Source organism: Siniperca chuatsi, linkage group LG9 (genome assembly GCF_020085105.1).
Source record: "Siniperca chuatsi isolate FFG_IHB_CAS linkage group LG9, ASM2008510v1, whole genome shotgun sequence".
Taxonomy (NCBI): domain Eukaryota; kingdom Metazoa; phylum Chordata; class Actinopteri; order Centrarchiformes; family Sinipercidae; genus Siniperca; species Siniperca chuatsi.
In genome coordinates, this window is record NC_058050.1 from 21,854,278 (window position 1) to 21,870,313 (window position 16,036).

The window sequence follows — 16,036 nt, forward strand, 5'->3', positions numbered from 1 at the left end:
CTTAATTTACAATTTTGCTAAGATATCTATTTTTCCTGGCGGTAGCTCATTAGCTTCTTACCTCATAACCTCTGATGACGTTTATGGCGCCAGAAATCAAGGGTTTAGTGAGGAGGTTGTGCATGCTTGTCAGTTGGCGGATAATCATCGTTGTCTGTGCCATGTTGGCGGTACCGTAAACGTTAGGCATTTTAAGGCAGAATAGCGACAGGTTGTCCGTCGTTCGTGCTCATAAGGTCGGTTTGGAGTCAAGATGGTGATACTACGCAGGGGTAGCAGTGCCGGAGCTGAGCCGGTAGCAGCAACTCCGAAGAGGAGGTCGGTGGAGTTGGATACAAGCTCCGAGTTTCTGTCGCTGCTTCCCGCCTCGCAGAGAAAGTCCGCCCGGCTCACCCGGTCCTCCCGGACCCTGGATGACAGCTTCAGCAGCCTCGAAAACAACACGGCGAATGTGAGCATGTACACCTAGACAGCTGGTTAGATAACTACAGCACCACTTTCTAGGTGTATAAATTATCCCTGAACGCAACTTTGCTCTGCTAGTTTTGTTAGCGTGCTAAGCTAAGTCGCTAATTACCGTGTCAGCTTGTCACTTAATGCATCCAAGGTAATACATCCAATAAGGCTACTGACAAATTATGTGAATTAGCACCCGTAGTCTCAACTAACATTTTACTGGAACTCGCATGTCTGTTGGACATTGTGTTGATTCATGTGTAACAACCATTTATAAACTCCTACAGGCAAAATGACACAGTCAAATCATAGTAGTGTTTAATGTTCAGTGTTATGTGTTATGGCCATGTAACAATACTATAGGTTACTAGACCAGATTGTCAAGTAGCTAAACGTCCCAGATGTCACAAGTTAATTGTCTAGCAAGGTGGTGTCCTTTTGGTAACTTCTATGTTGTGGTGGAGGGTTGATTGGAGGGGGTGAGGGATTTGTTCAATTATTAATTCATTCTTTGATTAACTCAGTCATTCAGTAAGCTTTATCTCAGACTTATCTGTTACTTCATAATCGAAATTAAATGACTAAATGTGCTTAATAGACTGTAACCTAAATTGTCACAGAGGCACTATTTTGTAAAACAGACTGCAGAGCAGTTTTCTGTAGGATTAACCTTGACCTCAATTGACATGGATGTCAAGTTATATTCATCATAAACTAGTATATACTGAGAGTAAATTGGTTTTGCTTACTTTTAGGACCTAATTTCTAATCCATAAACAACACACCCTCTGAAACACATTACAAGCGTTTCAACAAAGTGCCTGCAGAGATGGTGGTCAGCAGCAGCACCCATAGGCAGATAGTTGCTTAGTGGCTGAAGAAGATATTGTCCCATTTGCCACTATAAAAAGCAAGGCTGTAGCTTTCTAATCATTGCACAGTCACTGCCACCCAGCAGACTGGTCTTGGCAGTCACATGATTTTTTTATTTTATTTTTTCATAGATAGAAAAAACAATATTTATTTTAAATGAATAATCCACACATATTCTGCTAAGGAAAGTTCATGTTTGAAATGTAAGTATGTGTCGCATGAACATTTACAAATTGTAAAATAGAATTTCAAATCCAAATATGCTAAAGCAGTCGCAAATGAACTGAAATAAATTAGGTTACTGATAATGTCACATGTGAATAGCGGTGAGCTCGCACAGTTTGCTCCACACTCCTTTAACTCAGTAAAGATTGCAAAGGAGAGAGTCATAGTGGTAACACTTCCGTTTTGCACACTTAAAAGTTAATCAATAAATATTCTTCATCCCAGCCCATGATTCATTTGAGTTTCTAATGCAATCGAGCACACACTCATTGCCTCTATACGTGCCGTAAACTATAAACTCATAATGTGACTGTGCCAGGGACATGCTGATGTGAAGCAGGATGAGGGAAGTGGTCTCCATCACTCTCTGAGGACCCGAGGACAGAGAGTTAAACTGGAGGTCTCTTTTGCTGACATGGAACCAAAGACCAGCTCCCCTGTGAATGAAGACAAGGCTGGAGGATGCTGCACCAGGTAATACAGGCCCACTCAATTTAATAATAGTGGTAATTTTGCACGTTGACTGCTAGCCACGTGACTTACATTTCATGCAGTGGCATTGTCGGGGAAAAACTTTTATCCCAGCAATAATTTCTCCTTATATATGCCTGCCATATCAGGAGATGTAAATCACATGATATGGGGGTATTTCACATTTTTGCAAAATTTGTGCACATAAGTATGCACATTTGTATTGTAATGGTAAAATAGTAAGTAACATGAGGAACTCTTTTTTGATTTTATGTGTCCATCCTCTCTTCAGGAAATCTTCCAGGCTGCAGAGAGAGGGAAAAGCATCCAGTGGCAAGCAGCAAGCAGGTACAGCTTCACAGTGTCATTTCTTTACAAAGAACACTGAAGCTCTTAAATTATATAGCGCACAAAGTATGTTGAGCAGCATTTCATTTTTAGGAGCGTCTATACTACTAGTAAGCTAATAAAAACTTTCTGTTGGTGCCCCAGATGTTCCAGATGAAGTGGAGGGGTCATCCACTCCCAAGAGGAGCCGCTTTAATCTACAGAGCCATACAGAGGAGGAAGAGGAGGATCGCTCAGTGCGACGTAGTTCCCGAATCACTAGATACAAACTGAATTCCCGAAACCAGTCAGTGCTTTACGACCGCCTCATCACCAAGTGAGTTCAGCAATATTCACTCCAGGTCCTTTTGGCTCCTTACCTCACTGCTTCAGTTCAAAATAAAGCCGATCTATCACCTTAAGTAGTATCTAACAAATACATTGTCATATACAGTGGGCTTTGGGTATGGATTATAGAATAATGAGTAATTAGATTAGAGATAAACTTTGATAAAATCTTATAAGTTCTTCCTCCGATTGTCCCTCAGCACTGCTGAAGCTGTTCTCCAGAAGATGGACGACATGCAGAAGATGAGACGTCGACTGAGGAGCAGAGATAGAGACACTAAAGAAGAGGTGATAACCCTCACAGAAAACTTGACTTTTCTACATTTCCTCTACATTGCGTTGTGTCACCCTGCGGGTGACTTTGCTGTTTGATAATGTCTAACAAGCTTCAAAACAGTGAATTAATCGGCATTTGACCTGTTTCCTCTGAGCAGCTCGGTGTGTACACCAGGGGCAGAATGAGAAGCTCTCTGAGGACGAATGTGGAGAGTAAAGACACAGAGGAGGAGAACCAAGGTGAGATGGATTAGGTTTAATAAGCACCTCAGGTACATAGCCGGGGAATACCGTAAAAAGCATGCTGGTCTGGGTTCCATCCAGTTCTGGAGAAAATTAATTCTGAGTTTTATACACCTGAGACCTCAAGTTACTACAAGGCACACTAAAGACAGGAGAAACACCTGTATACACAAGTGTGTTTTCTTCATCTTAAGTTCTATGGGCTATCGCTATATAACTTCATCAAAAGTAGTATTGTTTACATTTTGTTTTATTTATATATACATTTTTTTCGAATTCACAGGAGGGGATGAGGATGATCACGATGAAGAGGAGGAAGAAGATGGAGAAAATGATGAGGAGGAAGATGATGAAGATGACGATGGCGAGGATGAGGAAGAAGAAAATCAGAGGCGTTATGACTTCAGACAGCGAAAGACTGTGGTTCGCTACCAGGCCCCACAGGATGGTACTGCTTTGTTCAACTTCATCATATTGTTTAAATGGCAGATATTCCCGCATGTGAAAGGCTTGAAACACTTAAAAATTAGTCCTAATTTAGGTCGTTTCCACTAGGGCCTTTTTTCAGTTAGTGTTTTCAGTTTCAACTGTAATTCTTAAGCCCCTGTCAGCATTTTCTTAATTTTTTTTTTTTTAAGAACCCAGAGAACCCAGGAAGCGCAGCATGTACTTCAAGGACCACTCGTCTCCTACCAGGCGCAGGTTTAGATTCAGCTCCACGGCCCCCAGGAGCCCCTACAACAGGAGAAGAACCAGCAGGTTAGTATGACAGATCAGCCATCACTCCGAAACTGAGAAATAAAACATTGCCGAGGGATCTGTTTTCTCAGTAACACTGGTCTGATTAATACCTGTGAAATTCTGTTAGATCTTACTGTAGAAGTCAACAAAAGTAGTCTGACTAATACAGTATCCAGAACAGGATCACACCCATAATCATTCTTAAGTTTATATATAATACACGTTACACACACTTTATTACTGAAGCAACAAGGACAAACTTAAGTAATAACACTGGAACAGATACATTTTCACTTTTCTCTCTCAGTTAGGTTTATCAAAGCTTGTCCTGAACTTTTTATCCAGTCACTTCACAATTTGACCGCTGTTACCAAAAAAAAATCCTCTTTTTCCTCCTTTTTTCCCCCCCTGATTCTCTTCATCCCACCCTCAGGAGTAGTTCTGAGAGGTAAGACCCTCACTGCTTGTTCTTGTTGGTGTTTATTCATAGTCTGTAGTTTGATTTTGGGGTACGGTCTGTCTTTGCTAGCACTGTGGTTGTTGATAGTGTGGCACATGTGGGTGACACTATGCTTGAAGTATTGAGACGGTGAACTAAACGCCACTGGAACTTAATTATTGTTTAAGCATTGTTTAACTTTGCAACAAAGAATGGTGTTGTGCGTTTATTTTTGTTTGTTTGTTTGACTTGGTATGTTTCGTTAAAGTTAGCTTTCACTTCACTCACTAGTGTCGATTCTGTTCTATCTCCAGTTTTGTTGCTGAGGGCAACATTAACAAAACAATCTTTTAGTCGCTCAAAAGAAAAAGAATCCCAACCTAAATGTGATTGGGATTCTTTGTTGTGAAGCAGATAGTCTCACATACATACAGATAGGAAGAGAGATAATGTTGCTGCATCTTCTGCCTTTGCAGAAGGAGACATGCCATCCACAGTAGTGACTCCACTTCCTCATCTTCAGACGATGAACAATTCCAGAGACGGAGAAGTAAGAACAGGAGCAGGTCAGTCAACAGGTGAGAGCATCAGCAACAGCTGTCGTACAGTACAGGTACAGGTAGACAACAGCAGTGTTTTTTTTTTTTTTAGCAGATGGAACACAAAGGTGGGTGACAGAAGGATTAAATAGTAACTACTATACAATAATTACAATAGGTTAACCAATTTCAACCAAAAAGTTTGTCACTGTTTTATTAATTTCTCTCTTAATTCATGTGAAGGTGGATGAATAGATAACTCTTCTATCTATAATAAATCTGTATTATTTTAGCAAAGTAAAACTGCCAGAAAATGAATCTGAAAGCTTTTTTCTAATGTTTTCCATGTTTTTCCTGCAGATGTCTGCCTATGAACCTTGCGAAAGAAGACCTGCTGGGGATCCACAAGGACAGGATGAAGATTGGAGCCAGCCTTGCTGATGTGGACCCCATGCACATAGACAGGACGGTAAGCTGCATTGATAAATGGATAGACGCAAACACAGAGAGATGCCCAAAATAGTCTGATAAACAGAGACATGTGTTGACACGAGGGTAAATGTTACTGCACTGACCTTTAATCTAGCACTTCAGGGTGTTTTGTTAAAAATACAGTAGACTGTAAGCCTACTCCATTTTTTTTAATGGTAATTACTGAGGAGAAAAACAAAATCTTGTATTCCTGCTAATACAATACTGATGAATGGAAGATTGGACAGTTTGTAGGTCAAAGATAGAGATGAAACATTAATAGGGCAGTAGTAGTAGTATTATGAGAAAACAATCTAAACATAACACTATTTGTCATCCAGGTGCGGTTTGAAAGCATTGGAGGTTTGAGCAGACACATCTCAGCGCTGAAGGAGATGGTGGTCTTCCCTCTCCTCTACCCAGAAGTCTTTGAGAGGTTCAAGATACAGCCTCCCAGGTAAGCAATGTGTGTTTGTTGAGAAGATAAAATGTGATAATATAGTTTAGCATTTATTTTACATTCTGTGACTCAATATCTCATTTACTGTAAGTATTATTTTAAGAAACACCCAAAAAGAACAGACTTTTGCTGTCAAATAAGTTATAAACCCAACATCCCAAGTTGGAAAAAAGCTGGAATTTTCTCTTATATCAGTGAAGACCACTAATATGAGGCTCCCACTCCCTTAGGCTTTGGTTGGATTGTAGTGCCAGTTAAACCCTAATGAAATCTTGTTCTTCGTCATATTTCTCTTATCTTTAGGGGCTGTCTATTTTACGGTCCTCCAGGCACAGGGAAAACCCTCGTAGCCAGAGCGCTGGCCAATGAGTGCAGTCAGGGGGAAAGAAAGGTGTCTTTCTTCATGAGGAAAGGAGCTGACTGTCTCAGTAAGTGGGTGGGAGAATCTGAGAGACAGCTACGACTGCTTTTTGATCAGGTAAACTGAACTACCAATCAACATACCACGTACTTTTTGGGATGGATGGACAGTCATCGTCAGCCCCGCCCCCCCACCCCCACTCAAGTGTGATTGGTTCCTGTTAACAAAAGAAAGCCATCAACAAAGAATATCAGAAAACATTTATTGTAAAAGCTAACACTATTTTTATATACTATATTTTGACACGTTAACTTGTAGATTAGAATAAAATAAGTTAATGCCTCTACATTATCAAGTATCACGTCTAAAGATAATGCAATCTGTAACTGACTGAATTCCTATTGAATTGTTTCTAGGCATACCAGATGCGTCCGTCCATCATCTTCTTTGATGAGATTGATGGTTTGGCTCCAGTCAGGTCTAGCCGTCAGGACCAGATCCACAGGTGAGCAGCACTCCTGTTCTTACTTTGTGCAGTACATGTATGGTGATTGTACTGAGGTTAGTGAGTGTAAAATGTACAGAGTGGGTTGCCAGAAATGGCTGCCAGATTTCGCAAAAATAAATAAAATAAAATAATCCATCTTAGTCAGCATTTAGCGTTGACCCTCATAAGCCTAAATTATGCTTCACATGAGAACAATCACATAACCAGCATTACATGATTGCCACCAGAATGATGCAGCTGTCAAACGTCATGCTTAATGTTGTGCACCACCTGGAATTTGAGACAACTTGGATGCAGCTGCAGCTACACAAACACTTCTCCCTTTGATAACAAATAAGGTATACAACCCTTGAATCTGTCTGTTGTAACATTCTTGTAAAAACCTCACACACACAAATCATTTGTGGCTTGACTATTGAGGCGATTGGTGACCAATCAGAAAATAAAGCTTCTTTAAGAATATAAATTGTTTTGAACAATTGCACATTTATTGTAGTAGCATGTTTGAATCCTAATTTCTTCATTAGAGATCTTGTATGTATCAGGAAAAGAAAGTAGCTACTGCAACTTTCAATTGGAATGTGGGAGTTCACTATCTTTTTTTCAAGGATACTATGATACTGTCCTGTTACAAGGACTAAATCTGTGACCTTGATATAGTCGTGACTACAATCCAACATAATGAATTTGGCTCAGTGCACTGCAGTTATATTCTATTTGTTACCGGGAGATAGTGTTGACTAGTTAGAAAACGTAATCTTGGTCTTTTTCTGTCTCTATAGTTCCATTGTGTCGACCCTGTTGGCTCTTATGGATGGATTAGATGCTAGAGGAGAGGTTGTTGTGATTGGAGCTACAAATAGACTGGACTCCATTGACCCAGCTCTGAGAAGACCAGGGCGCTTCGACAGAGAGTTCCTCTTCGGTCTGCCAGACAGAGAGGTGAGAAACTGTAGATGCCCTTTATAATGCTCAGCAGAGATAATAAAAGAGAAAATTGACACGTGGGTTGCAGACAATTCTGAGCGCACTTAAATGATTTTGGGCTGAAACGGTAAAAGGCTTTCAGCTCGCAAATGTTGGACCTGAACTTGAAATGCTGTGATCTTATTTTGTATGGCAGGCGAGAAAGGACATTCTGAAGATCCATACCAGACAGTGGACTCCACCCCCTTCTGACACTTTTCTGGAAGAATTGGCAGAAAAATGTGTTGGTATGTTTGCATACAATGATGCAAAAACAGTGGTCCCTAACAGCTTGAAAAATGAACATCTTTTTAAACTTCCCCAGTACAGATAACAGTTGCATTTGATTAAAAATGTCAATCTTTGGTATAAACATCAAAAAAGCCATTTTTATTCTTTAAGTGCAACATCTACTGGAAATTATACTGGTACAAGCCCAGGACAAAACCTGTGTCTCAGAACCAAAATGATCTCCATTCAGATCATTTACACAGGAAACGCATTGTTTTGTACACCTCCAACCGCAGATTGTATACTGATTAAGTTATAACAATCTGTTTCTCTTTGCTTGCCAGGTTATTGCGGCGCAGACATCAAAGCAGTGTGTTCAGAGGCTGCCCTGTGTGCACTGCGGCGTCGCTACCCGCAAATCTACTCCTCATCACAGAAACTTGTGCTTGATGTCAACTCCATCGCTATCACAAACAAAGACTTTATGTCCGCCATGTCCAAGATGGTACCTGCTGCCCAGAGGTATAACCAAAATAACTATAGTGAATTATTTATATAGTGCTGTCTTTTTTTTTTTTTTTTTGAGTGTAAATATTAATTTAAATGTAAAATTAATTAATTTTACATTTCCAGTGTTTGGTTCTTGCATATGGTTCTTAGGTAAATATGATGCTGATTGTGATTCTTAGGGCAGTGGTGTCACCAGCCAAGTCCCTGATACCTGCCATTTGTCCTTTGCTGAGCGCCGCCCTGCAGAACATCCTCCACACAGTCAGCAGAGTGTTCCCACATGCTGAGCAGGGCTTAAAGAGGAAGAGAGAACAAGGTGCAGTCTTGCTTCATCTTTTTCACTTTCTCTGTTTTGCATTAATTTATTCTGGTGCTCATTTGTTCTTTTCATGGTCATGCATTCTTTAATTTAACAAATGAATTTCCCTTTTGTCCATAAGTAATTACAGAAGAGAACATACTTAGATTGATTGTTCATTTACCAACCTCTTTTGGGGCATCAGGAGTAACTGCTGTATTGTGTTTGTGTGTGTGTGTTTATTTCCAGATGTGGCCTGTGGTGTGACTGAGGATGATCTGATGTTCAGTGAGGATGAGGACTCAGAAGTCCTCTCCAATGGACAGACCTCTCACTCCCAACTCAAAACACCTGCTGCTAAGGGACTCCTAAACCTCAACAGGTTGGTTTGCCATCATTCAGGAAGGGATGTTATGCAGGGGGTTCATTTGCTTTCTCATTCTTTCACATATTACTGTTTTTTGTTAATAAATATTATTTCACATAATTTAAAACACGGTTGATTGGGTCTTGTAGTTGTCTTACTTTTATTCTCTTTATCTTTGCTTTACTTAAGAAGTGCTGTGAGCTGTCTGGTTTCCCACTGACCCAAATCTTTTAGGCAAATTAATGAGCTCTTGAAAAGTTATCTGAATGTTCCTACCACTTTACCCATCGCAGTGTCTCTGTCATCTCTCCTTGTGCAGAAGTGTGCTGAGCCACCCGACCTCCTACCGTCCCAGGCTGCTGTTGGAGGGCAGACCAGGTTCAGGTCAGAGTGCCCACCTGGCTCCTGCTGTCCTCCACGCTCTGGAGAAATTCACCGTGTACACACTGGACATGGCTGTGCTGTTTGGAGCCAGCGCAACTGCACCGGAGGAGACTTGTGCTCAGGTAAATGAGATACCACTATTCAAAATAAAAACACTGGTAAATGATTATTTATGTACACATTTAGTGACATATAACAACTCATAAGATGTCTTCAGGTTGGGTCATGTACATTTAAACAGACCCAAGATCCAAAATATCAGGCCTAGCACAGAACTGGGATAAACTAGAGGTTGTCTCTACTCTTGCAGCCTTGTCAAATTCAGTGTGTTCTTTTCAGTGGACTACACTGGCCAAAATGGCTGCCACATAGACTGTAGTTCATGGGCCCCACCTCCTTACATCATGGGCAGTGGGGATAAATATGTACTACAGACAAATAGTCGTATGAAAGAGCCATGATCGTGGCAGAGGTGAATGAGCCGTCACGTTACCAAAAGTGATGTCTGGACCAGTAGTCAAAAAAACCAAAAGTATTCAGTGAAATGGATAAAATCAAACAAATCCTCACTTTTGAGAGAGGCTGTAACCTAGAAAGGGATTATTATTTTTATTTTTTTTGTGTGTGTGTTTGTACTTTGCTTAAAATGCCTTAAACTATTATTAATTGTCAAAATAGTTGGTTTCATTATGCCTTTTGATTTATGCATTTAGCCTTTATTATCCCCTGTCATATTGATGCCCATCTTATGTGAAACTATCCATACCATATATTAATGTTTGCATGTTCTGCAGATCTTTGTTGAAGCGAAGCGGACCTCTCCCAGTATCCTGTACATCCCTCACATCGGACAGTGGTGGGAGACAGTGGGTCCAGCCTTAAGAGCCACCTTCCTTAGCCTGCTCAGCTCCATCCCTGCCTTTGCTCCTATACTACTTCTGGCTACGTGCAGCCTGAATTATGACCAACTCAGCATGGAGGTATGGAAAGAAGAGTGATACACTGTTGACTTAGTGGTAAAACATTAGAGCACAGTGTTTAAAAAAAGGTGAAAATAAGATGTCAGTGCATCTAATTTTCTTGAATATAAAAGGATTCTCTCTGACAGATAGACACAATACTCATCTACAAGACCTCTCTCATCTCTCACCATTCTTCTCTCAGGTGCAGGAGTTGTTTCGGGTGGAGTACGGAGAGGTTTTCCATGTCCAGGTCCCCACCAGCAAAGAAAGAAGAAACTTCTTTGAGGATCTATTCCTGAATCAGGCTTCCAAGGCCCCCGTCTCAAAAAAGAAAGCTGGTAAGAAATAGATGAGTGTAGTAATAAAATACAGATCTAAGCTAGCTTTGTGTGATCTGTAGTGGGCTGTAGTACGTCTTAAACTCAGGGTCAGCATAGCATTGTTCAGGGTTCATACTCGTCCTTATGGAATAAAGCAAATTATTTGAATAAAATAAAATAGTATGAATAAATGTTACTCAGAAGCTTATTTTTAGTGAATATGAGTGGAACATCCACCAGCTCAATGGAAAACACTAATAGGTGTAGAAGTGTGACACACAAGAATGTCTTCATTCATGAGTAAAATGGACTGTTTGATAGTGGAAATCCCGCAGTTACATTGTGTAACGTCTGTTCAGTTGGTTCAGTTCGCTTCTCACTTTGTGCGTCTCTCAACCTTCCACTTTCTTCAGTGCTCCATGCATTGGAGGTGCTTCCTGTCGCCCCTCCACCTCTCCTACGTCAGCTGACAGAAGAGGAGACCCAACGATTGGAGGAGCAGGAGGAAGATACCCTTAGGGAGCTCCGCCTCTTCCTGCGCGATGTCACCAACCGCCTTTCCCAAGATAAACGCTTCAAGGCTTTTACAAAGCCTGTGGATTTAGAAGAGGTAGCTGTTCCGTGATATTCTATTGTCTCATATTCTATTCCCTGATTAAGTTTTACTTGAGGCTGACTCACTGTTGAATAATGTCGTTACTCCAATGGGTTTGTTTTTGTTGTACTGTCTGCCTTCATCCATCATTCTATCCAGCGTTGAGTTTGATCCCTTTTCCCAATGTACTCACAGCAGCCTCTTTGTCATGTGTTTGAGGTGCCAGATTATGCTGAGGTGATCAAGAAACCCATGGACCTGTCAACAGTTCTCTCTAAGATCGACCTCCATCAGTATGGGTCAGTCAAAGAGTTCCTTCAAGACGTGGATCTCATCTGTCAGAATGCCCTTGAATACAACCCAGACAGGGACCCCTCAGGTACACACAGTGAACAGCAAAAAACATACTCGCCATGCTCACGGAGAACATATACCGTAGTAATACTTACAGCAACCGATTAGTACAATGCAACTGTTTGAACATAAAACTTGCTTTTTTGCTCATTTCTGTATGAATTTGTTTGTATGTGTATTTCCTCCAGACCGTCAGATCCGACACAGAGCATGTGCATTGAAAGACACCGTCCATGCTATCATCAGAGATGAACTGGATGAAGATTTTGAGAAGATTTGTGAGGAGATCAAAGCATCACGCAGCACAAGAGGTGAATGCTGTGTGTATGCGTGTATACATGCATATAGTTAGGATAGATTCCGTAGCTTCAGGGATTACACTGACATTCTGTGTGAGCCCAGTTTTAAAATATTAACCAGTGTAGATCACTTTAGTTACCCAAGGGTCAGTGACTAATATTTAGTGGCTAATTTTGAGAACCTTTTTTATGAAGCATCCCGCACTAAGTGTATGCTTTTAATTTGATACTACTATATTCCATTTCAGTTTCCGTATTCACCTATTTTGTCATTTAAGTCACTCAACTTCTCACAGACTTTAGCTTGTGTATTTCTTACCCACTTCTATACTTGCCAACATTTAGGTTTCAAAATACAGGCGTTTGGGTTTTTTTTCATGATCGCCCATCTGCTTGCGCAGAGAGCAGCTGCGCACACGCCCTTAAGATCGGGTTGTGGGTTTTGGGTTGCCGGGTTGTGGGTTTTGGGTTGCCAGGTTGCGGTGACAGATGGGTTGAAATTGTATGTACTGGCAACTTGGGTGACGTAAGACAAACATACAAAACTTGGATACATGTATCACGATTATTCTTAAGTTTGAAGGCCATGCAAATTACGGGAGTTTCCCGGGAGAAAGAACGTAATGGGAGGGTGCTGGGAGATGGCCTTGAAATACGGGAGAAACCCAGTGAAAACTGGCTTGTTGGCAGGTATGCACTTCTCAAGTACAACTCAGCTGTGATTTAATCCAAGGCATTTGCATCCACTTAAACTAGAACTTATGTTTCAGAATGCATAGTTTGTTTAGGTGGACGAAAACAGTATTACAAAGGTGTAAAATGACAAAAAAGCATTGTGCTTTCTTTTTTTGATTACATCAGATTGCTCCACTGTCCGGTTTGCTCCTTCCTTCTACCACGTCCTTCCCAAACAGTCCAAACCTCCTGCTGAAGCCAAGATCACTGACATGACCCCACAAAGAGAGCCGGCTGGACCCACAACTGCAGTTACTCCCAATACAAGTGCCTCTGCTGTTACATTGCCTAAAAACTCACATAAAGACTACTGTAGATAACAAAAATGAAATTATTTACTTCACAATAAATTAGCACAAAAAATCCTTCTCCCCTTTTGTTCCTCCAGCCCAGAAGAAGAAAAGGCGGAAGAGTCGCTGGTCCGCTGGCGTCTATGCAAAGAAGAAGTCTTCCTCCTCTCCTTACATGTCCAGAGATGACACACACTTGGGGACTGATGAGGAAGAGGAAGATGGGGATGATGAGGAGGAGGAGGTTGAGAAGGGAGGAGGAGCAGAGTGTGATGAGCGGACTGTAAGAGTGGAGGATCAGATGGTACCAGCTCAGGAAGGTAGTTTTGGGCCCACTGTGAAGGAGCAGGACAGTCAGGAGAGAAGAGAGGAGAGGAGTCAAGCTGCTAAAGACAAGGTTATCCTGTGTGAAATAAGGAAACCAGAAAACAAAGAAAAGATGGATAAAGCTGTCACAGATCAACCAGGACAGTCAGAGGAAAGCAACAAAGTGTTGACAAAGGCAGGAAATGAGAACAGTGAAACAATTTCAGTGAACACTAACAAGGACAGCCACACTAAGACAGAAGGAGATACCCAGGGACAATCCAACACAGAGGAAAGTGGTGAAACTAATAGCGAAATGCTGAGAGAAACTGAGACTGATAAATGTCAAACTGTAATGCAGGCAGATGACCAGAACAACAAGGTAGTTACTGTAGGGGAGGCAGAGCAGAACAGCCATGCTGAACCAATGGAGGTGGAAGCAACAGAAACCTCAACCACAGATGCCTCTGCAGTTGTCAGAGGAGAGGAGGACACAGGCACAGGTTTGATATTAACGCTGATTTACACTTAAAGCTTGGCTCTTTAACTTAAAGTGTAGAGAAAATATCAAGAGAAATGCAGACCTTAAATCCACTAAATCCTTAGCTAAAGAAAGACAGTGTTTCTAGAGAGCAAGGTGCAATTACAATGTTTCAGAGTGAATGCGTCAGCAGACTGCCATCTATTAGTGTCTAAACGCTTTGTCCGTGTATTTTGTGTCTCAGAGCGGGGCGTGAGGCGCATGACTCGGGCTCTAAAGAACGCTGTGCTGCAGCAGCAGATGATCGATGTGGACAAAGCTCTGCAGATCCTGGACAAGGAAACTCCTCCTCTGGTGGTGGACAGAGACAAATTAAAGGTGTGTGGGATACTGTGGGTGTCAGATGGGTTTTCTGCATCTTGACTTTACTCATTGAAGCCCTAAAAAAACTGACGACAAACACTCCTTGCGAGACGTTTGATCCCTTTAAAATGGAAGCAACGCGCTGCTCTGCCCGTTTCTTATTGGGTCAAAGATGTTATGTATTTCTTAAAACTAGAAAAAAAATGAAATACAAACTCAAGGGAACCCCTTGATAAAGAGTAGGGTGGTGGAACCCATAAATGTCCTATTACAGTAGTGAGCTCCTCCCCCTCCCTTATCTTTTTTTCCTCCTTTCTTTTGTTTGAGTAATTAATACAATTGATTTTATTATTATATTTTCTCTTCTTCACCTAAATTCATTCTGTAATCCTATGGGTGGGAGGGATGGGAATCAACATATTTGATAAACAGTGTGCGTCTTTGTATTTGGGGGATGAGAAGGTGAATTGAAATCAAATATACATTTTGTATATCTTACTCTAGTGGGATATATATATATATATATATATATATACCACAAAAACAAACTGATGACAAGACCAAGCTACTTTGTTTGCTTTGTCCTTCCTCCATCCTGTACTCTTGGGCTTTTTCTCCACAGGAGGGTATGAAGTTTGACAACTCAAAATGTAATCTGCATGTCATTCCTCTTTCTCTTGCCTTTCTTCCTCATCTCTTCAGGAGCTGTTGGAGAGAGCAGTGATCAAGACTGAAGGCTACGAGGTCTACAAGCTGGAGAAACTCTATGCTCTGCTTTGCCAGAGCATCTATAGACACAGACGAGACTACAACAAAACGGCACTACTACAGGTTAGTATTGGACTGTGCTGATGTTACTGCAGATATTCTGACTTATAGCAGGAAAAGCAAAGGTGTAACTAATAGCTTTAACGATGGCTGTCAGTAAGCCTGTGAGCCCAACAGCAGGGTCTTGACACACCTCATCATTAGTGTTACTAGTTACACCTGTGCTTTTCCTGCTATGAGTCAAAACGTCTGTGGTAGAGGACGCTTTTGATTTTCCTGTTTTCTCATATTTAATTATTGCGATGTTATTGAAGAGGAATGAAAGGTAATGATGATAACTTGAAGGCTTATCATAGAACATTGCCAGCGTTATTAAGTATTAATAAAATTTATATTTAATGGTTTTTACATACAGTAGATGGTTAATTTTGCCCAAAGTACTTTAATGTTTCTAATCTATTGTCCTTTCCTGGTCTTCTCATTTGATTAGGAGTTGGAACAAGAGATTGAAGACTTCTGTTGACTTTTCCACAAGAACAATGTGACCATTTTTTAATTACTATGCTCATCATCCTCTTAGCTGTGTAAATATACAAACATTGGTTCTATTTTCATAGAAACCTACAGGCACCTCTATTTGTGCGTTAGCAACATTTTTGTATTACCTCCTTTGTTTATATTTAATTAAATTGTTTTCCTCTAAGTATCATTGTGTGGCTCCTTGTGTGCTCAAGATTTAGACTGACTAGAAGTGTAAAACTAGAAAATGCTACAATTTGTGAAGAATCGTGTCATAGCAGCATAGTGTGACCTTTGCCATAACTTTTAGCAATCCCTGATTCTCTTGGCCACCAGTGTGTAGGGGATTTGTAGTAGAAAGTGTTTTTTCTCCCAATAGTTATTTTGTTACATGCTGTGCTTGAAACATGAAAAAACACATTTGTAACTGAAATGATTGAAGCCTGGACTGGCTGAGAAAACCACAGTGAAGAAAGAATTAACATGCATCCCTGTCTTAGCTCCCATAATTAATAATTTTATTAAAACCAAAATCAGTTTACTATTCAAG

The 16,036-nt window shown here is 40.8% G+C and overlaps 1 protein-coding gene and 1 non-coding gene across 3 annotated transcripts; both read left to right on the forward strand.

Moving 5' to 3' along the window:
* Positions 1–57: 57 nt before the first annotated feature.
* LOC122881025 (ATPase family AAA domain-containing protein 2-like) lies at positions 58–15,670 on the forward strand. Of its 2 annotated transcripts, XM_044206661.1 has the most exons (30): positions 58–451; positions 1,874–2,028; positions 2,318–2,373; positions 2,518–2,689; positions 2,901–2,988; positions 3,135–3,216; positions 3,503–3,667; positions 3,858–3,978; positions 4,394–4,408; positions 4,876–4,977; positions 5,299–5,407; positions 5,751–5,866; positions 6,173–6,347; positions 6,647–6,735; positions 7,521–7,680; positions 7,862–7,952; positions 8,280–8,457; positions 8,625–8,761; positions 8,993–9,125; positions 9,430–9,616; positions 10,289–10,474; positions 10,659–10,794; positions 11,190–11,386; positions 11,591–11,750; positions 11,914–12,036; positions 12,886–13,026; positions 13,148–13,858; positions 14,081–14,214; positions 14,902–15,030; positions 15,458–15,670. In XM_044206661.1, the coding sequence occupies exons 1-30, from the start codon at positions 254–256 to the stop codon at positions 15,488–15,490; spliced, it is 4,479 nt and encodes a 1,492-aa protein (XP_044062596.1). In that variant the 5' UTR covers positions 58–253; the 3' UTR covers positions 15,491–15,670. The 2 variants fall into 2 exon arrangements, with proteins under 2 accessions (XP_044062596.1, XP_044062597.1); XM_044206662.1 differs by lacking the exon at positions 4,394–4,408 and having other exon boundaries at positions 59–451.
* Positions 9,800–9,934, forward strand: LOC122882331. Its single transcript, XR_006379344.1, has one exon. It is a non-coding gene; the product is annotated as a small nucleolar RNA SNORA5 (small nucleolar RNA).
* Positions 15,671–16,036: the final 366 nt, after the last annotated feature.

What these genes read in the sequence shown, in the direction of transcription:
- LOC122881025 (XM_044206661.1), top strand. Translation starts at nt 254, where the DNA reads ATGGTGATACTACGCAGGGGTAGCAGTGCCGGAGCTGAGCCGGTAGCA. An exon ending in CCATGCACATAGACAGGACG is followed by an intron (nt 5,408 to 5,750) that starts GTAAGCTGCATT and finishes TTTGTCATCCAG; the next exon opens with GTGCGGTTTGAAAGCATTGG. An exon ending in ACAAAACGGCACTACTACAG is followed by an intron (nt 15,031 to 15,457) that starts GTTAGTATTGGA and finishes TCATTTGATTAG; the next exon opens with GAGTTGGAACAAGAGATTGA.